The sequence below is a fragment of the Suncus etruscus genome, chromosome 7, assembly GCF_024139225.1.
Source record: "Suncus etruscus isolate mSunEtr1 chromosome 7, mSunEtr1.pri.cur, whole genome shotgun sequence".
Lineage (NCBI taxonomy): Eukaryota > Metazoa > Chordata > Mammalia > Eulipotyphla > Soricidae > Suncus > Suncus etruscus.
This window is the reverse complement of record NC_064854.1, coordinates 88,045,135-88,069,244: the sequence shown is the minus strand read 5'-3', so window position 1 is coordinate 88,069,244 and position 24,110 is coordinate 88,045,135. Positions and strand designations below refer to the sequence as shown.

The 24,110-nt window shown below is 37.3% G+C and overlaps 1 protein-coding gene across 1 annotated transcript in view; it reads left to right on the top strand.

Moving 5' to 3' along the window:
* GAS7 (growth arrest specific 7) overlaps positions 1 to 24,110 on the top strand; it is a 281,074-nt gene that overhangs the window by 228,993 nt on the left and 27,971 nt on the right. Inside the window, exons 4-6 of the mRNA XM_049776888.1 lie at positions 5,441 to 5,526; positions 10,315 to 10,368; positions 18,347 to 18,436. Of these exons, the coding sequence (XP_049632845.1) occupies positions 5,441 to 5,526; positions 10,315 to 10,368; positions 18,347 to 18,436 (230 nt within the window). The remainder of the gene's footprint in view (positions 1 to 5,440; positions 5,527 to 10,314; positions 10,369 to 18,346; positions 18,437 to 24,110) is intronic.

Below are 24,110 nucleotides of genomic sequence, written 5' to 3'. Positions count from 1 at the left end.
CAAAGAAATTTGAGTGATAGGGTGCTTGCCTTGACTGCAGCTGACCTAATTTTGATCCTCAGCACTCCATCTTGTCCTCTAAGCCCAATATGGGTGATCCCTAAGCACAGATACAGGAATAAGCCCTGAGCACTGCCAGATATGCCCCCCAAAAAACAAGCAAATAAAAACTTCAGCAGAAGAATCACACATATAGTTGGTGGGGAGGATTCTTGAAAGAGAAAGGGAGGACATGGGGTCCTTTGGAAAGGGAGGTGATCAAACTATTTATAGGGATAGTATTGGAATTGTGTGCATAAGTAGTGTTTTAATTGCTATTTACTAGGGGTCAAAAAACTTTATTCACAAAAGGCATCTGTGTTCCTCTGTTTATTGTAGTACTATTCACAGTATTCAAAATATGGAAACAGCCAAAGTACTCAAGCAGAAATGGCTTGCTAAAGAAATTATGCTTGTTAAGTATAACATACACATAAAGAAACTATCTTTAATACAATATAAAATGTAATAAAAATACATATACATGTATCAGTATATCATATTTACATGATGGACTGGAATACTACACAATTATAAGAAAATATGAAAGCATGTAATTTGCTGCTATGTGGATGAATCTTGAGAGTATCATGCTGAGTGTTATATCATATTTACATGATGGACTGGAATACTACACAATTATAAGAAAATATGAAAGCATGTAATTTGCTGCTATGTGGATGAATCTTGAGAGTATCATGCTGAGTGTTATTAGAAGAGGAAGAATAAGAATAGATAAAGAAGCATGTTAAGGAAATGACAAATCTCTAAAGTCAACAGAAACTGAGATTTAAACTGGTATATACTGGGAAGCTTGGGGATAGGGAATGGACACTGGGACAATGATGGAGAGAAGGGAAGAGTGGTGGAATGCATAGGACAGGAAATTTTATTCATGAAACCCTACCATTAACATTACTGTACATCAAGGTGCCTAAAATGAAAAATAAAATGAACATAAAAGGATTGGAAATAAAATAGACACGTTCAAAGGGAAATTCAGCTTCTTCAGAAAGGAGAGAGCTTGATCACTTTTTGGAAAGAGGCTACATATATTTGTTTTCTAAATTGTCTTAGCTTGATGTTCTCTGAACAGATAAAAGTTATTTCCAGGTTGTTGACTAAAGAGAAGTCTGAACTAGTAGTGGCCTTCTTTCATATTCTTTCTATAGTTTTTTTTGTTCCTTCTAGGTCTTCTCCTCTAAGGGGATATAGACTTCTTTGGTCTTCAGTCTTATAAATTTCAGTACTGCATCTCAAGAAAGAGGGTTCATCCTTCATCCTTTTTTGTTTTTGTTTATGATCACACCTAGTGATGATGTTCAGGTTAATTTTATTCAGGAATTATTCCTGGTGGTGCTGAAGAGATATTTAGGATGCCAGGCCAACCCAGATTAGCCATGTACAAGTGAAACTTCTACCCGCTCCATGCCTTTATTATGACCAGCAAAAAGCCTGGTGACAAAAGTTTTTTTTTCATATCATATCTTGATTTTATTACTTTCTAAAGTTAGAGTGACTGTCTGCTTATCTCTTCATCAGTCCACATAGCTATTCATTCATATCTCCACTAATGTGCCCAGGACTGTGAGAGTAAAATTCATCATGACAAAGCATCAAAGGGATCCTTTTGAATTGGGGAAATGGTTGAGAGGAAAATGATTTTATGTTTCCATCTATTGTTTTGACATTACTAGAAGTAAGAACAAGAGAATGGATCTAGTGGTAAGATACTTCTGCATCAGACATACCCTGACTGCCAAGAGTATAAGCTTGGATGATGATAAAAAGTAGTGTTTTGCTGTGTGATTTTCAGGTGCTGTGGGGGGAATTAGTAGGGCAACTACTACTCTTAAGCTGGGGAATAATCTTGTTTTATAGGGGACTTGGTATAATCTAAGATAGTTACTATTTCCAAATTAGGTCCTGCTCATGTGAGGACATATGTATTTCAGGGTTTGTTTGTTTGTTATTTGTTTTAATATCTTTTGTAGACATTAGGATTGGGGTGCCATTTTCTAAATGGGAAAACTTAGTTATATTTCTATATTTCTATACAGTTTGTGCCTAGATTTTTATTTTCTGAGTATCTAGACAAATTATCCATAACCTAACCATTTGGGTCCTATGCGTTTGGAGGGAGATAATATTTAAATTTGTATTTATTTTGACATTTTTATTTCCTTTAAAACTATTTTAATAATTTAGATATTATGGGAGGCTTTGTAATTGTGGCACATAATTATAATCAAATTATATTTCATTAAAATATTTAAAGGATGAAGAAAAATATAGTAGTTAAGACACTGGCCTTGCTTGACCCTACCTAGTTCTATCACCTACACTACATGCTCCCCCAAACACCACCAGATGGCATTGTTGAGCACAGAGCCAGGCCTTGAACACCACTGCATATGCTCCCAAAAAACACATTAAAATATTTTTTACCTTTAGTATGTTTCCTTTGTCTGTGCTTTACCCTAATTCCCAATTCTGAGCTTGCTTTCTTTCTGTTCTTTCTCAGATTAAGACAATTTTTTAAAAATTAATGTGCCTTCTCCCCCTCTGCACTATACAAAACAGAACCAACCTGAGTTGCTAATATATTCCTGTCCCCTAGTTCATTCATTTTCATTGCAATATCTGCATCTCTTTCTATTGTTCCTGTTGGTTTGTTTTATTGGTTTCACATTTTATGATTTATATGTTTAGCACAGTTACCAAAAATTCTCTTTACTTTAGTAATGAAATATAGAAAGCTTTGAATATTTTTCTAAATATAATTCTTGCCTTATCCCATTTATATTATGATATTATTCCTCATGGTTTTATATTTATTGTATAATTAAAGATTAAATTTTTATTTGACCTGAGATAACTTATGAGGATAATTTCCTAAATGTATAAGTTTGTGGAATTGAATAATAGATATCTTGAATACTTATTCTTTAATAATAGCTACAGATTTGCTTTCTAATGAAGGAATATAGTCTTTGTTATTTATTGGTAATTTTATTTGTGGTTAAATATGGACACAAATATTTATAGTGTTTCATGATAGCATTAATAGGGTATGATATATAAAATAGTTCAACTAGTTGAATTTAGACTATTGAGATAATTTCACCTCATTTTTGTCCACTCTTCAAGCATATTATTATTGTCTTTGGGTATTTTTTTTTTATCTATTTTAGTTCTGTGCTATGTAATAAATACGTTTCTTGTAAGTATTTCCTGGCATAGTTTATATTGATATAAATAGATCCTACTCCAGGGAGTAGAATCAGTCTCTGAGTCTACTAATCTGAGTAGAGTCAGTCTCTGATGTCCTTGTAATTCTGGAATATTCTTTTTAAATTTTAATGAGTATTACCAGTATAGTGTTAGGCTATAGATTAGAACTGTGTTGGTCACAGGAGGTTGGATTTGGGGTTATATTTCTGCTTCTTGATGGTTCTTCAATCTACTGTACTGGCAATGAACTCTTAGTTCAGGTTACTGTCATGTTGATGATTTTCTGCTCACCTTTTCCCAAAGTATTGGGTTTCCCTAGAAAGGGGGGAAAAAAACCTACTTTCTACCAAAGATATACTGATATGGCTTGGCTTAAAGTTGGCCCTGAATTTTCAGCTAATAATGGAAACCAAGGGTCAGAGAGATAGTACAATGGGTAAGGCACTTACTTTATATGCAGCAGAGTTGGGTGTGAACCCCAGCATACCATATGGACCACTAGCAACAACAGGAGTAATTTCTGAGTACAAAGTCAGGCCTAACCCCTGAGCATTGCCTGGTGTGGGCCCCAAACAAACAGACAGGAATGGGAGAACTGAGCTCCCTGTTGGTGGAGAATTGGAGGCATCCTATAGAATAAATAAAAAAGGGGGCCGGAGAGATAGCATGGAGGTAAGGCGTTTGCCTTTCATGCAAAAGGTCATCAGTTCGAATCCCAGTGTCCCATATGGTCCCCCGTGCCTGCCTGGAGCAATTTCTGAGCACGGAGCCAGGAAAAACCCCTGAGCACTGCCGGGTGTGACCCAAAAACCACAAAAAAAAAAAAAAAAAAGAATAAATAAGAAAGAACATTCCACATGGGTGGCCTTTATCATTCCACATGTTTATTACCTGCCTTCAAGCCATTGCCACTCCAAAGAGTAAGTTGTAGTTCTTTCCAACGTGTTTTCCTTGGCTTTTCACTACGCTGCAAAGCTCCCTTACCAAGAACTTGGATGTTTGTAATATAGTTTTCCAGTCAAATCTGTACCAATATGTATGTTGTGGAAATTTCTCTAGGCCTGAAACATAAAGCATGGTTTTCTGGTATTCAGAAATTATGAGATTTTGGGGTTCAAGGAGACTATTTTAGGAACAAAAGCTTTCCCACTTTTTCTCATACCTTCCCTCTATTTTCATGATGCACTTTATAAGTGGAATTTTCTTGTTATAAATATTGATATGTGAATTTCATATTAAGAAAAAATGTTTGGAGGCTGGTGCTTATCTTGTACATAGCTGAGCCTAGTACTCTACAAAGGTCACTGAACATCACCAGGAGTGATCCCTAAGCGCAGAGCCAGAAGTAAGCCCTGAGCACAGACATATGTGGCTTATAAAACTAAAAAACAACAAAACAAAACAAAGAAACTAGAAAGCAGGCTTTGAGGCTGGATCAGAATTATTCTGATACCTAAAACTGAGGCTTGCTCTTAAGCTCATGTGAGAATAGCATCAGTTCCAGGGAGTAAAGTTGCATGAGTTCCATCTATGATACCAGGAACAATGCAGCAATGGGGTAGAAATAGGGTTTAAAATTATTGGAAAATAATATAAAATACATGGAGAGCCGATTTATCAGTACATCTTGGGCAATTAACTCTGTAAATGTTTTATAGTCTTTAATTTTTATCTTAAAAATGATTTGAGATATGATTATCTAGCCATTTGTAGGCAAAACCAAATTTCATGGAAACTAATAACCTTAATCCTTATTCCACAATACACATTCCAACTAGGTGAGGGTGGAGAAGTTTCTCAGAGAATTTAGTGGATTTTCAGAGAAGTTATGTGGCTTAGACCCTTAGTCAATACCAGCAAAATATGTCCTCCTGTTTGGGGGCAACAGCAGGGAGACATCATGACCTCACCCTCTGTTAAGTACAATCTCTTTCATCTCTAGCTCAAAATACCTCAGACTTCCCAAGAATTCAGTAATTGGGTACTTAGAATTAAATAAATGCTCTGAGCACATTTCAATTTTTGCAAAATACTAGAAATATCCTGAGTTGGCCCTTGATGGACAGGACTCTAAACTAGGCCATGAGTTGGAAGACAGAACTACAATTGCAAGAGTTTGCAGGTTGCAACACAACACAGCGTCTGAGCAGTGTTTCTGTCCTTGCAGTGAATGGATACCACACAACAGGGACTCCAGCGTACCCTCCAGAGACTGCCCACATGAGTGTTCGAAAATCCGCCATTGATTCCCAGGTAAGGGGTGCCCTAATGGGGAATCATGACATGTGTCTTATATAGGAAGGAGTCATTAAGAAATATAGATACACCATCGGGGTTCAGATACCTATAGATTCAAGTTAAAAGTCACTAGTATATCTGTGTTGTTCTAGTCCATTTTGATTTGGGGAACAGGTAATTTTAGTGCAGGGGTCTCAAACTCGCGCCCCGCGAGCCATTTGCGGCCCTCTGTACAACATTTTGTGGCCCGCAGCCGGCCTTCAAATATCGCAGTATTCGAGATTATTCGCTTACCGAATAATCACAATAAAAATCATATTAGTAAGAAAAAAAATCGCATTAAACATTCGCATACCCCGAGCAGTTTCATTTGGGGTATGCAAATGTTTAATGCGATTTTTTTTGCGATTTTTTTCTCACTAATGCGATTTTTTATTGCGAATATTCGGTAAGCGAAATCCCTTATGCGCCCCTGCCTCACCCCGACATTGCCTCCTGCGGCCCCCAGGTAAATTGAGTTTGAGACCCCTGCTCTAAGCCATCACTGCTGAGAAATTCCCAGAACTGAAGAGTGCAGGTACCCATATCCTGAACAACTAAAAAGTACCAGCTAAAAGAGAACCCAAATACTAACAAACCAAGGCACACTCTAATTATAATTAGGAAAAACATAGATATTGAAAGCAGCAAGATTGAAAAAGGAAATTACATAAAAAGGAGCATCCTTAAGATTTACATATTTATCACAAGGAATAATCTCTCTCAATGTAAGTAGATTAAATGCACCAATTAAGAGACAAAGAAAGGCAGAAAATTAAATTTAACATTCTATTGCCTGCAAAAAACACATTTGAATAGTCAGAGAAAACATAAAGCAAAGTCGAAAGTCAATCCTTCAAGCAAACAACTGCCTTTAAAAGGATAGAGTGGCCACTCTAGGATCATAGATTTAAGGCTTAAAAAGGTTTTAAGATATATATGAGGCCATTTAGTATATCCACATATATATTCCTATAAATATCACAAAATATATATAGGCTTTTTCATTCCCCAAATATTGAATTCATACTCTTCTCCAATGCACATTGAAAATTCTCCAACATAGGTCACAAAATATATCTCCATAAAATCAACTATCTTCTAAAACCATTATGCACTGAAAATAAAAACAAACAAAAACAGAGAAATAACTTTGATGTTTAGAAATTAAATTAATGGTGACTAGGATACAGAGTGCCAACAGATAGGCAGAAACTATTTACCCAATACATTCTGATAAAGAGTGAAAATCTAAGACACATAAGGCACTGGTAGAACTTAACAAAAAAAAAAAATAAATCTAACTCCATCCAAAAATGGGAAGAAGAGATGAACAGAAACATATTCAAAGAAGAAATACAGATGACCAAAAGGCACACTAAAAAAAGACTAATTCATTAATCATTAGGAAGTTGCTAATCAAAACAACAATGAGATATCTCACACCACAGAGACTGGCATATATAAAAAAGTAGAACAGTCACTGCTGGCATGAATGTGGGGAGACAGGGACTCTCATTCACTGCTGGTGGCAACATTGATTGGTCCAGCCTTTTTTTGAAAACAATATAGATATTCTTCAAAAAACTAGAACTTGAGCTTCCATCTGACCCACTCGTTGAAATACAACCTAGGAGTCCAAAAATAAAATATAGAAAAATCCTCTGCACTCCACTCCTATATTCGTTGCAGCACTATTCATAATAGCCAGAATCAGGAAACAATTTAAATATCCCAGAACAGAAGAGTAGATAAATAATCTTTGCTGAATCTACAAAATGGAAATTTTTTAAACTGTTAGAAAAAAATGGAGGTATAAAATTTACTTATGCATAAATGGACATGGAGAATATTATGCTAAGTGAAATGTAGAATGTAATGTTGCTTACTATAGTCATAGAGTCACAGTCATCATCAGTATTAATTTTAGAGCATTTCACCATTGATGTAACCAGTAACTTTCAAAGTCATGTAGTTCTGACATATGGATGGAATCATGACATGTATGGTCTTTCTTTGGTGTATAACTTTTCACTTCTTTCACTGAGTTAAGTTTTAAGGTCATGCATGTTTTAGCCTGTATGAACATGTCATTTCATTTTTAGGCAAATAATATTCCTTTGCTTGAGTTTTCCATGCATCTAAGTTATTGCTTTGATCACTTGATTTCTTTTAATCTAGACTCTTTCCCTCACATATTTTTTTCTTGCATTGACTTTCTTGGGACTATACTGAATCAGTTGTTTTGTATAATGACCTACATTCTTGGTCTAAAGATTTTATTATTTTATTATTTCTATATTTATCTAAATCTAAATATTTATATTTATTACCACTTGGTTATTGTAGTTATTCCTAAAATTCTCTGTAAGGAAGAAGCTTTTGTTTTAAACTTGTTAGCAGTCTGTGGACTGGCAAGTGAACTATGCGGATATCTTGTTTCCTAAAAATCTTGTCACCTTTTTGAGCATCCTTGATCAAGGCTTCAATCTCTTCTGATTTGGGGGTTTTCAAATAATAATTTTTTAATTTTTATATATCTTATTGACATTCTATCATAAAATCATACTCCCCCCTCTAATTTCTGGAGTTCATCATTTGTAGTCACTATATGTATACATTCTGAAATTATTCCAAATGTATTTTATTTCAAAGCCATTTTAAGTTGAACAGTTCCTAGAACAGTTTTTTTGTGATACCACATCCTTCTTTGTCTACTTTATTCCCTAGAATAATAAGCTACTCCAGGTTCACCCTGTGTTTTAGAATAGAACAAAACAGCATTTAAAAATGTACTTCTATCTAGTAAGTGTTCTCATTGTGAATTAAATCGTTTTCTGCATTCTCTCATTTTATGTGTTTATATGTGTACATTTTTATGTATGACAGAATAGTTCATATATATTACTACCACTAAAATGATGGACACTTTCTGGAAGAGCCTGTTACCCATAGAGGTCAGCACTATTGAAATTGCACATAGTTGGGCAGGGATAGGAAAGGTGCCAACAACACCCTCAGAATTTTCAAGCCCATTTCTTACACTCGTATCCTAGTCTAAGTTATAAGGAGGAGGGTAGCCTCTGTATTCAACATATTCCATAAGATATAATGCCGTAGATACATTGGTAACTAAATCAATATTTATGCAGCTCTTTGGACCACACAGTGACAAGGAAAACAAGATTATCCCAGGTGTATAAGTGAAAAGATGGCAAAAGATAAATAAGTGCTATTCAGGTTTGGATTCCAATTCCTTCAGTTTACCTGCCTTGTGGTTCTGGGCACATTGTGAAGCTGTAAGCCTTAGTTTTATCACTTATAAAGTGATGTAAAAGTGATATTAAATCATGTAAAAAATAAACCTAACTTACTGCAATTGTGATAATAAAGTTGGTTTAAGGATGTTACACACCTAGTTTGGTGCCTACCTTGAAACATTCAGAGGTAGAAACTTTTATACCAGTAGTGCTTCCTCTATCTAGTAATATTATTCTTGTATTCTTATAAGATAAAGGGTCACTTCTAGCAAGGCTTGGGACCATGTGGTGCCAGATATTAAAGCCTGGCCTCCTGCATGCAAAACATGCTCCAGCACATTGGGCTATATTCTGGATGTAAGTGAACTTTCTTGCCTATTAACTTTATGGTCCATAATGCCCCTTTTAGCTATATAGTCTAAGGATATGAACTAGTCACTCTCGTATGAAGTAGAAAAGGAAGAGATCATGAGTAGGGACTTACTCATTCTCTCTGTTTTGCTTGATGATCAGATGGATTCTGAAACAGAAGCTGCTATACTCCAGAGGTTCATCCTACCAAGTGGTCTAGGGCCGTGCTGGCTCAAGAACTAGAAAAGGGCTCTGTGTTGCTTGATTTTTGTTGGATATACCTCTCAGTGCTTTCATTGGATCTGTAGCTGTAAGGTCCTTAAAATGACTATCTACAATTCTTTAGAGAAATACAGGACATTTACAGATTGCCACCACAGTGCCCTAGGATAAGTCTGCATCCCAGCTCATGTGTGACTCAGGACAGAAGTGGATATGACACATCCTACATGACTGGTATTGAATCCTCATGTAAGTTCTAGGAAGAGACCACAAAGACCTAGAAGAGAACTCTGTCAGGTCATAGGCTCTTAGTAACAAATATTACATTTTTAGTGACAACATTTAATTTGCTGTTCTTGCCAGAAACATGAAGATATTAAAAGGGCATTCCCAAAACTGCTTGAAAGTTGTCTGAGAATCCCTCCCAGTTTTTGTGGTTCAGCAAAGCAGTGAGGTGATCAGGTGCCCCAGTGAAAAATGCACATATTTAGGGTTTGATATTTTAGACTTGAGAATTCAGAATAGAATGTCATATTCTGAATCGTCAGTATCAAGAATTGGCATGTAATCAAACTGAACTCTGTTCCTGGGTAGATAGTGCAAGTTTGGGCAGCAGTTTTCAGAGCCCTTTATCAGCATAGGGGAGCTCGGGGTTTAGAAAATCCCAAGTGGGAAGAAGAGGAATTAGACCTGGCTTGGAGCAGTTCTTTTCAAACCAGACTTTTGTCCAGGTGTTAGTCCTTAGAGTAGCCTGAAATCAGGGCTATTTCTGCCTACCCTCTCCTAGACTTAAGAGTTAAAGGCAGCGTCAGCATATCTGAACTTCCCCAGCTTCAGGGTTCTAACTACTCAGTTTATTTCAGAGAATCTGAATGAAAATATGTCCAATATGGAGAACAGCTCTGATGATGTTTCTTGCTTCTCTTCCCAGAACCTGGGACTCTCATCACCAGGCAAAAGGCAGAGCAAGGAAAGTACCATCACGGTAAGTGGCTCCCACAAAGCTCTTACTGTCTGGCAAACAGCTTTTGCCCTGGCAATGCGGAGACTGATGTAATGCCATGCCTAGCCTGCAATCTGGGAAGTTTCCAGCTTGAATTCCCTAAGTTTCCCTCAGTGTCTCTCCCCTTATGTTCTCAATTATGCATTTTACTTTTTCTCTCCTAGTGAACAAATGGAAGGATAGTGGTTGGACTAATGCAGAAGCCATTTTTTTTTTCAGGGTTATCAGGAAGGTACTTGTACAGGAGTGGGTTGAAGGGGGTGGACTGTGTTCTGTGCAAGTGATGTGATGTGTAAATTATAGCCATAGCAGGGTTGCTTTTTCACAGGGTAACTTCTAGAGGATGTCAAAGTTAAAAGCAAGAAAAGCACACTAAGAATAGAGCTACTTGGGTGTTCCTGATGGGAGGCAGACAGCTTCTGCCTAGAGTGGCCAATTCCAGTTCTTTCAAAAAGCCTGCTATACACACAAATGGAGATTGGGGAGGGGCAATCTGTAACAAAATTGTACTTGGGTGAAACAATCAAGAATCTAGAGAATTGTGGCCCTAAGTATGATATTTTGATGCTGTAGAACAGACTTAGGAGCCTGCTCTCTATACAATTATGAGACATTTTGACCAAGAGTAGCAGAACATCCTGGGTCATCCAGGCTGAAAATCCAGTTTTGTAAGACAAAATAAGTGAGGCAGATCATAAATAGCAACAATAATTCCTGTCACTTTTTATGATCATTTATTATACATAAATAATTTCTAACTCCTTTATCTTTCCACTTACTGAGTAGGAAATAGGACAATGTATCATAGTAATGATGAACTTGGATTCCGTAGCTGAAGTGTCTGTTACAGCACTTTTTAGCTGGACAACAACGTGGGACAAATTTCAAGTACTCCTTGTGCATGTACATGTTTGTAAAAATATGTCACTTTAGGTATAATAAATAAATGAGTCTGTACATAAGAATACTTAAAACAGCAGGCTATAAATGTATGTATTATAAAGATGTGGTATGTTTACACAATGGAGTACTATGCAGATAACAAATAAATTATGCTATTTTCTGCAACCTGGTTGGAACATGAAGATATCATGTTGAGTGAAATCAGCCAAAGAATAAAAGTATACAATTATATGTAGTATATAGAATAATTGGACAAGGGGGCTGGAGTCATAGTGCAGTGGTAGGGCATTTGCCTTGCATGCAGCTGACCCAGGACAGACTGCGGTTCAATCCCCAACATTCTATCTAGCCCCCCCCAAGCCAGGAGCGATTTCTGAGTGCATAGCCAGGAGTAACCCCTGACCATCACTGGCTGTGACCCAAAAACCAAAAAAACAAAAATTGGATGAGGAAAAGTAATGTAGTAAATGGTGTAGGCCTAGAGTACCTTTGACACCAGAGTTTAGGAAGGAGAAGTACAGAGAACAAAAAAAATCAAGGCAAGAATGTAGAAGATGAGAAAGAGAAATAAAAAATAAAAAATAAAATAATAACATTTTTAAATAAAATAAGAAATTTAAAATAACTTGTTCTGGAAGAACAATAGTTGTGACTTAGATTTTACTAGTAATGTGGGAGAGTAGTATAACCCCATATAGCACAGAATCAACACTGAAAACACAAGATCTAAACTACAACCACTGAACTTTGTAATGTGCCTATCAAGATGGCAGGTGGGTCTGGGGGTAGTTGTGGAATGATAGAGTTTGCGAGTACTAGTGGAGGAAAATTGAAACTGGTGGTAGGGTTGGTATTGAATTATATGTCTAAAATTAAACTATAAATAAATCACAGTACTTTAGTTAAATAAAATGTTTTTTTAAAAAAGAACAGAACCTGTCATATAGTAAGTGCTTAATAAATACTGGTTTTTGTGTCATCCTCTTTGCAGATAAAAAAAGAAAACTGAGCAAAGAATGATACATCATTTAAGGTTAGCCAGTTTCCCTCAGAGAAAGCTTGGGTATTTGGAGCTAATTCTGCTATCCCTCCTTATGGAGGTTGAAGAATGCCAGAAGGGTCAGCCCTGCCTAGGTAGCCTGGGGCAATGATAGCATTCTCCTTATGGAACTGATGGAGCTGGGAAGACTTCTGAGACATAGTTCTTAACTTCAAATTTCCAGAAAATGTCACATTTACTAAAGTTCCCTGATGTGGGAAAAATGGGGTGGAAAAATGGGGTGGGGAATATTAGGCTTATAGGATAATAATGGGACAAATAAATGAATAGTGAAGTGCTGCAAGCTAACTTTGGGATCTCAAGGACTGACTCTTGGGGTTCTATTTGAATTAGAGGGCTTCTTTTGAGGCCTCTTGATGAGAGTGGATACATGCACGGCGAAGTATGAAGAAATAATGTTAAGCGCACTACCTCAAATAAAGACCACGAATCTTCAGAGAATACAATCAGCAAAATCAGGTTTATTGATTCCAGCTATCTGGGGTGCTGGGAAGCAGCCATGCAGACTGAAAAACGGAAGCCCTGGGAAATTTATGGAAGTGTCTTTTATACGTTTAAGGAACCTTAGGAGGGGCAATATGGAAAGTAGGGCTTGTAGAATGCACCAATCCCTAGTCCAGGTTCAAACACAATGTCCAATCAGATGGTGAGTTTGTCCTTTTTCAAATAAGGCAAGAACCTTAGGAGGAGCGAACAGAAGTCCATTTGTTTGCCCAAATATGTCAAGTTCCTCCTAGGAGGGGTATTGGCTAATGTTTATCAGAGCAGCAGGCCATTGTCATCTCAAGGTGAATCCATTCTTTTGCCCAAATATGCCAAGTTCCTTTTAGGTGGGGCATTGGCTAATGGTTATCATGGCAGCATGTCATTGATGTTTCAGGTGAAATTTCAGATTAAGAGGATCAAGAATGAGGTACCGGGGCCAAAGATATAGCATGGAGGTAGTGCATTTGCCTTGCATGCAGAAGTATGGTAGTTCGAATCCCAGCATCCCATATGGTCCCCCGAGCCTGTCAGGAACAATTTCTGAGCATAGAGCCAGGAGAAGCCACTGAGCGCTGGTGGGTGTGACCCCCCAAAAAAATGAGGTACCATCTCACACCACAGAGACTGGCACACATCACAAAGAACAAGAACAAGCAATGTTGGCGGGGATGTGAGGAGAAAGGAACTCTCATTCACTACTGGTAGGAATGCTATCTAGTCCAACCTTTATGAAAAACAATATGGAGATTCCTCAAACAAACAGGAAATTGAGCTCCCACTTGACCCAGCTATACCTCTCCTAGGGATATATCCTAGGAACACAAAAATCCAATACAAAAAATACCTTCCTCACACCTATATTTATTGCAGCACTTTTTACAACAGCAAAACTCTGGAAACAACCAAGATTCCCTTCAACAGATGAATGGCTAAAGAAACTGTGGTCCATATACACAATGGAATATTATGCAGCCATCAGGAGAGATGAAGTCATAAAATTTCCCTATACATGGATGTACATGGAATCTATTATACTGAGTGAAATAAGTCAGAGGGGGAGAGATAGATGCAGAGTAGTCTCACTCATCTATGGATTTTATAAAAAATGAAAGACATTTTTGCAATAATTCTCAGAGACAAAAGAGAGGAGGGCTGGAAGGTCCAGCTCATGACATGAAGTTCACCACAGTGATGAGTGCAGTTAAAGAAATAACTACATTGAGAACTATCATAGCAAAGTGAATGAATGAGGGAAGTAGAAAGCCTGTTTACAGTACAGGCAGGGGTGGGGTGGGGAGGAGGAGATATGGGACATTGGTGATGGGAATGTTTCACTGGTGAAGGGGGGTGTTCTTTACATGACTGAAACCCAAGTACAATCATATTTGTAATCAAGGTGTTTAAATAAAGATATTGATAAAAAAAGAAATTTTAAAAGATTAAAAATATTATTTCCCTAGCTAATCAGGTTACCTATTAACCTAAAAACAAGGATTTGCCTAGAGCAATTTTTTTGTTAGATGACAAACAAGTTCTAAGGCCACTTGATTTTAAAAAGTACACGTTGTTTTCCTCTTTTCAGCCAAAATGCGGCAGTACTCAATTATAAACATGGCAAAAAGCACAACACAATTTGAACACACATTTTTTGTTTGTTTATTTTGTTTTGGTTTTTTTGGGGTCACACCCGGCAGCACTCAGGGGTTTCTCCTGGCTCTACACTCAGAAATCACTCCTGGCAGGCTCGGGGGACTATATGGGATGCCGGGATTCGAACCACCGTCCTTCTGCATGCAAGGCCGTGCTTCCATGCTATCTCTCTGGCCCCTGAACACACAATTTAAACAAAAAATACAGAACACAACTGGCAAAATGAATAAAAGCAAATTTTTCACAATCCTCATCTCTTAGGGGTATAGGAAAAAAACCAATCCTTGATGTTAATAATTACCAAATACAAGTTACTCAGAATGATTCCACCCAGACTGGGGACCCATGGAGCAGAGCCTGGGGGTGGGAAGCGGCACATCCTTTTTTTGTTTAGAAGCATATGCTCTTGCCTGCCTCAGTATATCTAGTTCTAACAAGTTATTTCTTAAACCTTTGGCTACTAGAGGCTTAATAAGACCAGAATCTTCATTTGAATTAACCCATTTGAAATGTCCTGTGAGCTCTGGTCCTTACTATCCTTATTTGATCTTACGGTTCTAAGGGCAGTTTTTCATCAAAAGAAAGATTAATTACAATAATTTGCAACATTTCCCACCAAATTATTTATTCTTAGAAAACCCTAAAGTTAGAGAAATTTCTCCCATAGGAAATTTAAAGGCCCAATTTTTTTTCTTTTCTTTCCAGCCACTTCTCAATCAAAAGTGGCAAAACAATAACTTCCAAGATCTCTTTGATTCTGCCCTTCGGCTGAAGTGGTTGGTCACAAAGTCCAGACTTTCTCCAGGACAAATTTAGGTCCTGAAGGCCTTTTAGAGAAGTTGGAGTTTATGACCTCCACCTTCCCTGTTGCCTCTAGCAGAGCTCGACTTGCAAATACAGAGACATACACAGACTAACACAAAACACAATTTCTGCTGAACTCAAGCCAAATTCCACCAATACTAAGAGGGTAGCATTCTCTCAAAATTTTTTCTCCATGTTCTGACCAGACAAGACAGAGAAACCACAGAATGACAGGGAAAGAAATGCCACAACACATATTCCTTTCTCACTTCTCCACATACACTCTTACAAATCCACACAAACTCAAGTGTCCACTCACACACTCCACAATCAGGCTTGGTAGATAATCTACCCAAAGGGGTCCACGTCCCCTTGGGGTTCGGAGGGATATCTCCCTTGACCTGTAGATGTTCCAGGGTGACAAAAAGAAAAAAAAAAATGAAATCACTGAAAGCCCATTTGGGATTTATCAAGGCACTCACCTTATGCCTTCCAAACTCTTGCAGGTCGGAGGGACTCGAACCCCCAGTCAACACTGCCAAATAGAGGGACTCAAGTTCTCCTAAAGAGCCTCTCAGGGGAGTCACCCCCCTGCTCCTGGGAGTCTGATCCTTTCAGGGTGCCGCCTGCTCTCTAGACCTCTCCAGGTTCTTATCTTTCAAAGACTCCCAGGGTCTTATCTTTCAAAGACCTCGTGGGTACCCACGGGAGAACTCTAGTTCTCCCCTGACAGTCTTAATCTTTCAAAGACTCTCCCCTTGACCTAGGCCTTGTTTACATTCCTTTCTGAATAAACCTGTATCTTTGGGCTTTCGGGGTCTCTCATGAGGGGCTTCTAGTCATCACAGACGAGCCCCCACTGTTAAGGGTCCATGAAAGCCCACTGCTTTGATATCAGGCCTGAAACCATAAGATATATAGAAACACACAACATTGAGACTAAAGGCATCTTCAAGGAGGAATCATCTCTCTCCAAACAAGGAGAAGCAGAGATAAACATATGGGACTATATTAAACTGAGAAGCTTCTGCACCTCAAAGGAAATAGTGCCTAGGATACAAAAGCCACCCACAGAATGAGAGAAACTATTCACCCAATACCCATCAGATAAGGGGCTAATATTGAAAGTATACAAGGTACTGATAGAACTTAACAAGAAAAAAATATCTAATCCCATCAAAAAATGGGGAGAAGAAATGAACAGACACTTCCTCGAAGAAGAAATACAAAAGGCCAAAAGACACATGAAAAAATGCTCACATTACTAATCATCAGGGAGATGCAATTCAAAACAACGATGAGGTACCATCTCACACCACAGAGACTGGCACACATCACAAAGAACAACAATCAGTGCTGGCTGGGATGTGGAGAGAAAGGAACTCTTATTCACTGCTGGTGGGAAAGCCGTCTACTCCAGGCTTTATGGAAAACAATATGGAAATTCCTCAAAAAATTGAAAATTGAGCTCCCATATGATACAGCTATACCACTCCTAGGAACACAAAAATACAATACAAAAATTCCTTCCTCACACCTATACTCATTGCAGTGCTATTTACAATAGCCAGACTCTGGAAACAACCAAGATGCTCTTCAGCAGATGAGTGGCTAAAGAAACTATGGTACATATACACAATGGAATATTATGCAGCTGTCAGGAGAGATGAAGTCATGAAATTTTCCTATACATGGATGTACATGGAATCTATTATGCTCAGTGAAATAAGTCAGAGGGAGAGAAATAGACACAGAACAGTCTCACTCATCTGTGGATTTTAATAAAAATTAAGGACATTATTGTAATAATGCCCAGAATAAATAGAGATGAGGGCCAGAAGAACCAGTTCACAATATGAGGCTCACCATAAAGAGTGGTGAGTGCACTTAGGGAAATAACTACTCTAAGAACTATCATGACAGTCTTAATGAATGAGAGAAGTAGAATGCCTGTCTAGAACACAGACAGGATTTAGGGAAGGAGCGAGGGGGGCATTGGTGGTGGGAATGTAGCACTGGTGAAGGGGGTGTTCTATTTTTGACTGAAACCCAATTACAATCATGCTTATAATCATCATACTTAAAGATTTAAAAAAAATTGTGATGAGAATTGGGCATTTATGTACCAAACATTGTGTGTAGAAGCTTGATTTGTACAAGTAGGTATCTGAATATAAGATTCTAAATAATAGTAAATTAGATAGATTATTAGGCTGCTTCCAGAGATCATTCTGATTCTAAGTCCCTCTGGGGTGAGTGTGATTTCCAGTTGCCTCTAATTTGAAATACAGGCCTTTAGAACATTCCATCACTCCATAGAATATCAAGCCATCCCTGAACGGTTTGTTGACCCTATTGGTAGGCAAGAGTCAATTATCTCCTTCCTCCTCCTGATGGTACTGTTGGCTAGGATGCACTCTGGTGTATTCAAGGACAGCAAAAATTCTCCCCAGCTCATGACTGGGAAAGAACAGGTCCCAGGCTGATGATTAGAGACAGTTCATTCCCTTCCTACAAAGTTTATGTAGTACTAGAAATGGAACTGGGCTATCTGAAGTGTTAGAAGATATTGAGGGGGGGGGGGGTTTGAGGGATGGTGGTAGATGAAGCATTAGGAAGAAGAAAAGCATGAACATTTGGATTTAGGAGTGCCTTGGAGCAACCCAGTATTGATAGGTATTATCTCCATTAACCTGAGCGCTCTGTGAAGGAGGAGGAAAGGCCTGGAGTCTAGCTCTGGATTAAGACTCACTAATGGGGTGAAGGGGAGAATACCTCCTGTCTTTGTGCTGCTCTTCCCCATCTCTGATGCTGTGGTGTCTTCAAAAAGCCATCAACCTTAAGGAGAATCCCCAAAGCAACCTATGGGGAACAGATAGCTGGAACAAATAGCTCTACAGGGGTTCTGTCTGCCAGTCTACCAGATAGTTTGGGAGCAGAGTAACAAAGGCCATCCAACAGAAGGGATTATCTTTACATCCTTGTAGCTAAGACTTGCTAGCTTCTCCCTACTTTCAAGAAAAGTCATTTTCTTCTTTGTTGTCATATGCTCTGCAGATAAACTGTGTGACATTCCCTCACCCAGACACAATGCCAGAACAGCAGCTACTGAAACCCACAGAGTGGAGCTACTGTGATTATTTTTGGGTAAGTGGTACTTCAGTTTCCCCCACACTATTGCTAAGGATCAGGGGTTGACACTTAAGATGGATATGAAAGGCCCTTGATTTCAAATCAGATAGGCCTTTCCTCTTGAATCCTAAAGAGGTGTTGGTTTAATATTTGAGGTAGGAACTGTACGCTATTGGAACCCAGATAATTCCATAATTCAATAGGATTTATATTCACAAAAATATTGAAATCCCACTTGGGTTGCCAGTAAACTGGAAAATCACTTTCTTTTTCTGCTCAGTAAAGGAAGGAGACAATGATCAGTTTCATTATTGAAGCTCAGCTGCAGATGTGTAGTCACTATTGTTGGACCTTGGAACCACACCACACACACACACACACACACACACACACACACACACACATACACGGAGTTCTCATTAAAATCAGGTGGTTGGGTGCAAGAATCTGCAGCAAGCTCCAGCACTAATAATTCTGTCATTATAGTACTATTCTGCATTGTTTTCTGGTTGTCAAGTTTCAGCCTTTAGGTGGATGGTGGTAATGGGTGATGGCTATGGTTTCACAGTAATATGAATATACTTAATGCTGCTAAAATGTAATTTGACAACACTAAGTTGAGAAATTTTGTATAATGATTCATAATTAATTTTAGCAATTTATAATAAAACTTTAATTGAATCACTATGAGATAGTTAGAAAGCTGGTCATGATTGAGTTTCAGTCATATAGTATCCAACATCTATACCTTCATGATTGCACATTTCCCACTACTTAATAAATGTAGTATTCTAATAATTTCTGGAAATAATCCTGGACTTATAGTCAGTAAATTACTTTTTAATTAAGATCCAGGAATCTGAGATCAATATATGAATATATTAAAATCCACTGGACTATATGCTTTTAAAAGTTTCTAATAACTCAGGAACAAATATTCAAAGTGAAACTTGATTTCATTTCTGTACAAGGTGTTTATTTGCATATATTTGCTAATGGTATTAGACAAAAGTACTCTTCTTTCTACCAACTTATTTGCACTTTGGAGGATAGTCAATGATTCCTTGCCTCCATAACCCTGCCTATGGACGACAATCCATATTTCTCTTGCTGTTCTTTTAGGATTGATATCTGTGCAGAGGCAATAAATATTATATAAAAGGTTATGGCTTTGGTGTTAGCCAAACCTAAATCAATGATCAAACACATTGATCAGTGTAAATCAATATGTGGAGTACTTTATAGGTACCATCAGTCTGCTGGATGTTTTGTTCTTTGTGCAGTAGGAAGATGTTGGATTTTAAGCAGAAATATAATGTGATTTGATATATATTCATCATGCTAGTGAGGATTTGGTGGATGTTCGACAGCCAGGAATGGTAGTTAGAAGGTGGATGTAGGAGAACAGGAAATACTAGCCATATAGGAGATAAAGAAAATTGGAATTGGAAAAGGGCACAGGAAATGGAATACTTCAGGAAGACTAAATTTAAACACAGAAATAAGGCAGTGTGAGAGCTGTAGAAAGTTCTCCTGTGTCTCTGAAGCTTTGTTGACTATCAAGTCATCTTTGTAGGATTTTTCTTCTTTGTAAACTCAGTTAAAGTGTATTTCTTTAGACTTATTTCCCTGATATGGGTACATTGTTTAGAATGTCCAGCTTAAACGGAGGCAGATTTGGGTTCAGTATTTTGGATGATTTTGTCTTTGCTTTTTAATCAAGGTATGCAGTATTCATATGTTAATACTCACATCTGAACAGCATACTGGGAAAAACTTGGTGGTCAAGTTTACCACTTGGACTAGTAATTTTTCTGTCACAAGGGGTATTAATGATGTGACTCAGTTGAAGAAGAAAAATCCCTTATTGATTGGACTGGGGCAATGTCCATGGAATTTTTTCTCCTTGATAATTGCTACTGTATCTAGTTCCTTTCTTTTCCTCTAATATTCTTTCCTTTTTCCTTCTAAAACATCTGCTCTGAAATATATGTTAATGCTGCAACCCATTCCTATTGGGGGGGTGTGAAGTGCATCAATCTGAATGAAAAGGCCATATAATTGACCAGGTCATATGATTGATTTGACCACCACAGAAGTGGCCGAGATGAAACTAGGTCTCTCTGGACTCTTGACCAAGGTTTTCTGTGATTCCAGAGGACCTAGTCTTTATTGTCTTTGAATTCCTCAGGGGAAACTGTAACAGAGAAGATTCCAGATTTCAATATAGAGCCTTTCTGGCTCTGCAAGGCTCTCAGCAGTGTTCTTCAGTAGCTATAGTTAAGTATTCAGCTGTCACAATAAGAAGCATCCAGCTAGTTGATACCAGGCAAGAAGAGGCCAAAAAAGAACTATGGAGACATCCTTATGAAAAAACAGATAAAGACAATGAAAAACAAAACACTTATTTCTGAAATGTATTGAAAAGTTTTTGCTTGCAAAATTGATGGCATAGCAAATTCTTGTTTCATTGACTTACCATGGTTTCATAAATTTTAACTTTTATTTAAAAGTAACTTAATAGAGATCATCTAATGAGTACCTCCTACTGAATGCTGAACACTGCAATAGGTTGGTTTTAGAAATGACCATATGAGGTCGGTAGCATTTTTTTTTTCATTTTACTGTTAAAGCAAGTCAAAATGAGTGAAGAACTGGTCTCAGCTCATCCAAAGTTTCTTATCCAATTGCTATTGTGAGTACTTCAAGTACTATATTGAAGTAGTAAGAGTAAGCAAACTTGCCTTCTCAGACCTTAAAGAAAAGACTTATTTTTTCCCCATAGTTTGCTACAAACTAGCAGTGATCCTTCAAGTTCCATCTTGTTGAGATTTTCTTTTTATCATCAATGGGTCTGGATTTTGTCAAATACTCTGACTCTTTGAATAGGGTTTTTATTTTTCTTTTATTGATATGGTGTATTATGTTGATTAACTTGCATATATTAAACCATCCTTGTTTCCCTGAGATGATCATACTTGATCATGGTGTATGACCATTTTGATGAATTTTTGTATTCTGTTTGATAGTATTTTTTGAGGATATTTTGCATTCGTGTTCATCAAGTATATTGACCTATAATTTTCTTTTTTCTGGTGTCTCTATCTGCTTGTGATAGCAGAGTGCTATTAGCTTTATAGAAACCGTTTCTTCAAATCATGGAAGAAATTGAAAAGTATTAGCAGTAAGTAGGTTTCCTTTAAGGCTTGAAGGAATTGAAGCAGTGGTCCTCAAACTATGGCCCGCAGGCCACATATTGTATTTGTATCTGTTTTGTTTCTTCATTGCAAAATAAGATATATGCAGTGTGCATAAGAATTCGTTCATAAGTTTTGTTTTTACTATAGTCAGTGAACTGGCCCCCTGTTTAAAAAGTTTGAGGACCCCTGGATAGTGAATCCATCTGGCGTGGTCTTTTGTTTTGGGGAAGCCTTTTGATTTCCATTTCAATTTCCTTGAGAGTGATACATCTCTTTAGGTATTCCACATCATCATGGTTCAAACTTGAGAGATTATAGGAGTCCAAAAATGCATCCATCTCTTCTAGGTTCTCTCTTTTGGTAGACAAAGATTCTCAAAGAAATCTCTGATTACCCCTGAATTTCTGTAGTTATCTAGTGACATACCCTTTTTCACTTCTGATTTGTTTTATTAAGGTTCTCTCTCTCTCTCTCATTTGCTCGCTTTCTCTCTTTGTGAGTCTTGCTAATGGTTTATCAATCTTGTTTATTATTTCAAAGTAACAACTCTTAGTTTCATTAGTTTCATTCTCTTAGCTTGTATTTTGGGTTTCCAGTCCATTACTCTCTGTTTTAAGTTTTATTATTTTTGTTTTCCTGCCAGCTTCAGCTCAATTTTATTTTGGTCATTTTCCAAATTCTTAAACTGTGTCAGGCCCTTTCTTCCCTCCTGTTGAATGCTTGCACACTATAAATTTGTCTCATAATACTACTTTTTCTGTGTTCCATAAATTCTGATAATTCACGTACTCATAATTCTCATTTGTTTCCAGGAATCTTTTGATTTCCTCTCTGACCCACTGGCAGTTAGGTAGTGAGCTGTTTTAATTTCCAATCATCAAAAACACTTCTCTGTTTTTGTTTGTAATTCACTTTTATTTTTAGTGCATAATGGTCCAAGAAGTTAGTTGATATAATTTTTATTGTCTTGTTTTATGAATTTTGGTTTTATGGCTCAGCATGTGGTCTATCTTGAAGAATTTCTCATTGCTCTGAAGAAGAATGTGTATTCAGTTGTTGGGAGATAAAAAGGCTTATCTGTATCTAATAACCCCCTCTCATTTATTTTTTTCCTTTAAAGCCAGTATATCTTTATTGCATTGAAGACTGGTAAATCTATCAAAGGTTGGAGCAGTGGAGCAGTGTTGAAGTTTCCAACAACTACTTGTTGCATTATTGTTTTCTTCATATTTATTAGCAGTTGCTTTAAGTATTTTTCTGGACACTCATTGGGTGCATATAAGCTTAGAAGAGTGATTGCTTCCTGGCCATGATTTATCCCTTAATTAAAATGACCCACTCTGTCTCATATCCTTTTTAGGCCTGAAGTCTATGTCATTTGATCCTAGTATGGCCTCCTCAGCCTTTTCTTTAATAATTTTATATAAACCATTGTGATTTTAAAATTTATTTATAATTGTACCTTAGACATACAGTGTTTCAGGACCAATCACACCACCACTGTCAACCCCCTCTACCATAGTTCCCAGAGTACATCCCATACCACCACTCTTGCCCCAGCCTGACAGCATAACTTGCCCATTTTTAATTTTGGCTGTTAAAGTTTGGGTCTCATGATTTCTTTGTTGTTGATTCTGTCTTGGATATTTAGTTTTGTCCTTTTTACACCAACAATGCACCTGAGACTTCTTTGGTCTCTGTCCTCTGTCCTTTCATATTTGTCTTTCTGCTCCTCCACTCAATTTCTTTCCTTCTATTTCCTTCTATGGGGCCTAGTATGTTTGGACAAAGTCCATTTAAACCATTGCATTTCTTCATGCAGTTATTATAATACTACATATACATGATATCATCTTGTATTTATTCTTCTTCTGACTTACTTCATTTAACATATATCTTACAGTTCCAACCATGTTGCAGCAAACTAAATGATTGCATTATTTCATACAGCGTGTAGTATTCCATTGTTTATATATACCACATCTTCGTGGTTCACTCATCTGTTGTTTTTATAATTTATTTAAGTATTATGGTTACAATCATGTTCATAGTTGTTTCTTTCTGTTATTATTTGTCTGAAATGTTATGCTTATTTATTGCTTTTTTAAAATATGAAACATATTTATTTAAGCACCATGGTTATAAACATATTTGTAGTTGGGTTTAGTCATAAAAAGTATACCCCTTCACCAGTGCAACTTTCCTGCCACCAATGCCCCCTGCTTCCCTATTTCCCCTAACATCTGCCTGTCTTCTAGCCAGACATTCTATTTTTCTCTCTCACTATCATTGCCATGGTAGTTGTTAGTGTAGTTACTTCTCTAACTGCACTCACCACTACCCTATGTGGTAAGTATCATATCATGGGCTGGTCTTTCTGGCCCTCATCTCTATTGTCTCGGGGTATTATTACCACACTGTCTTATATTTTACTTAAATCTGACAGATAAGTGAGCTATTTTGTGTCTGTCTCTCTCCCTCTGACGTAT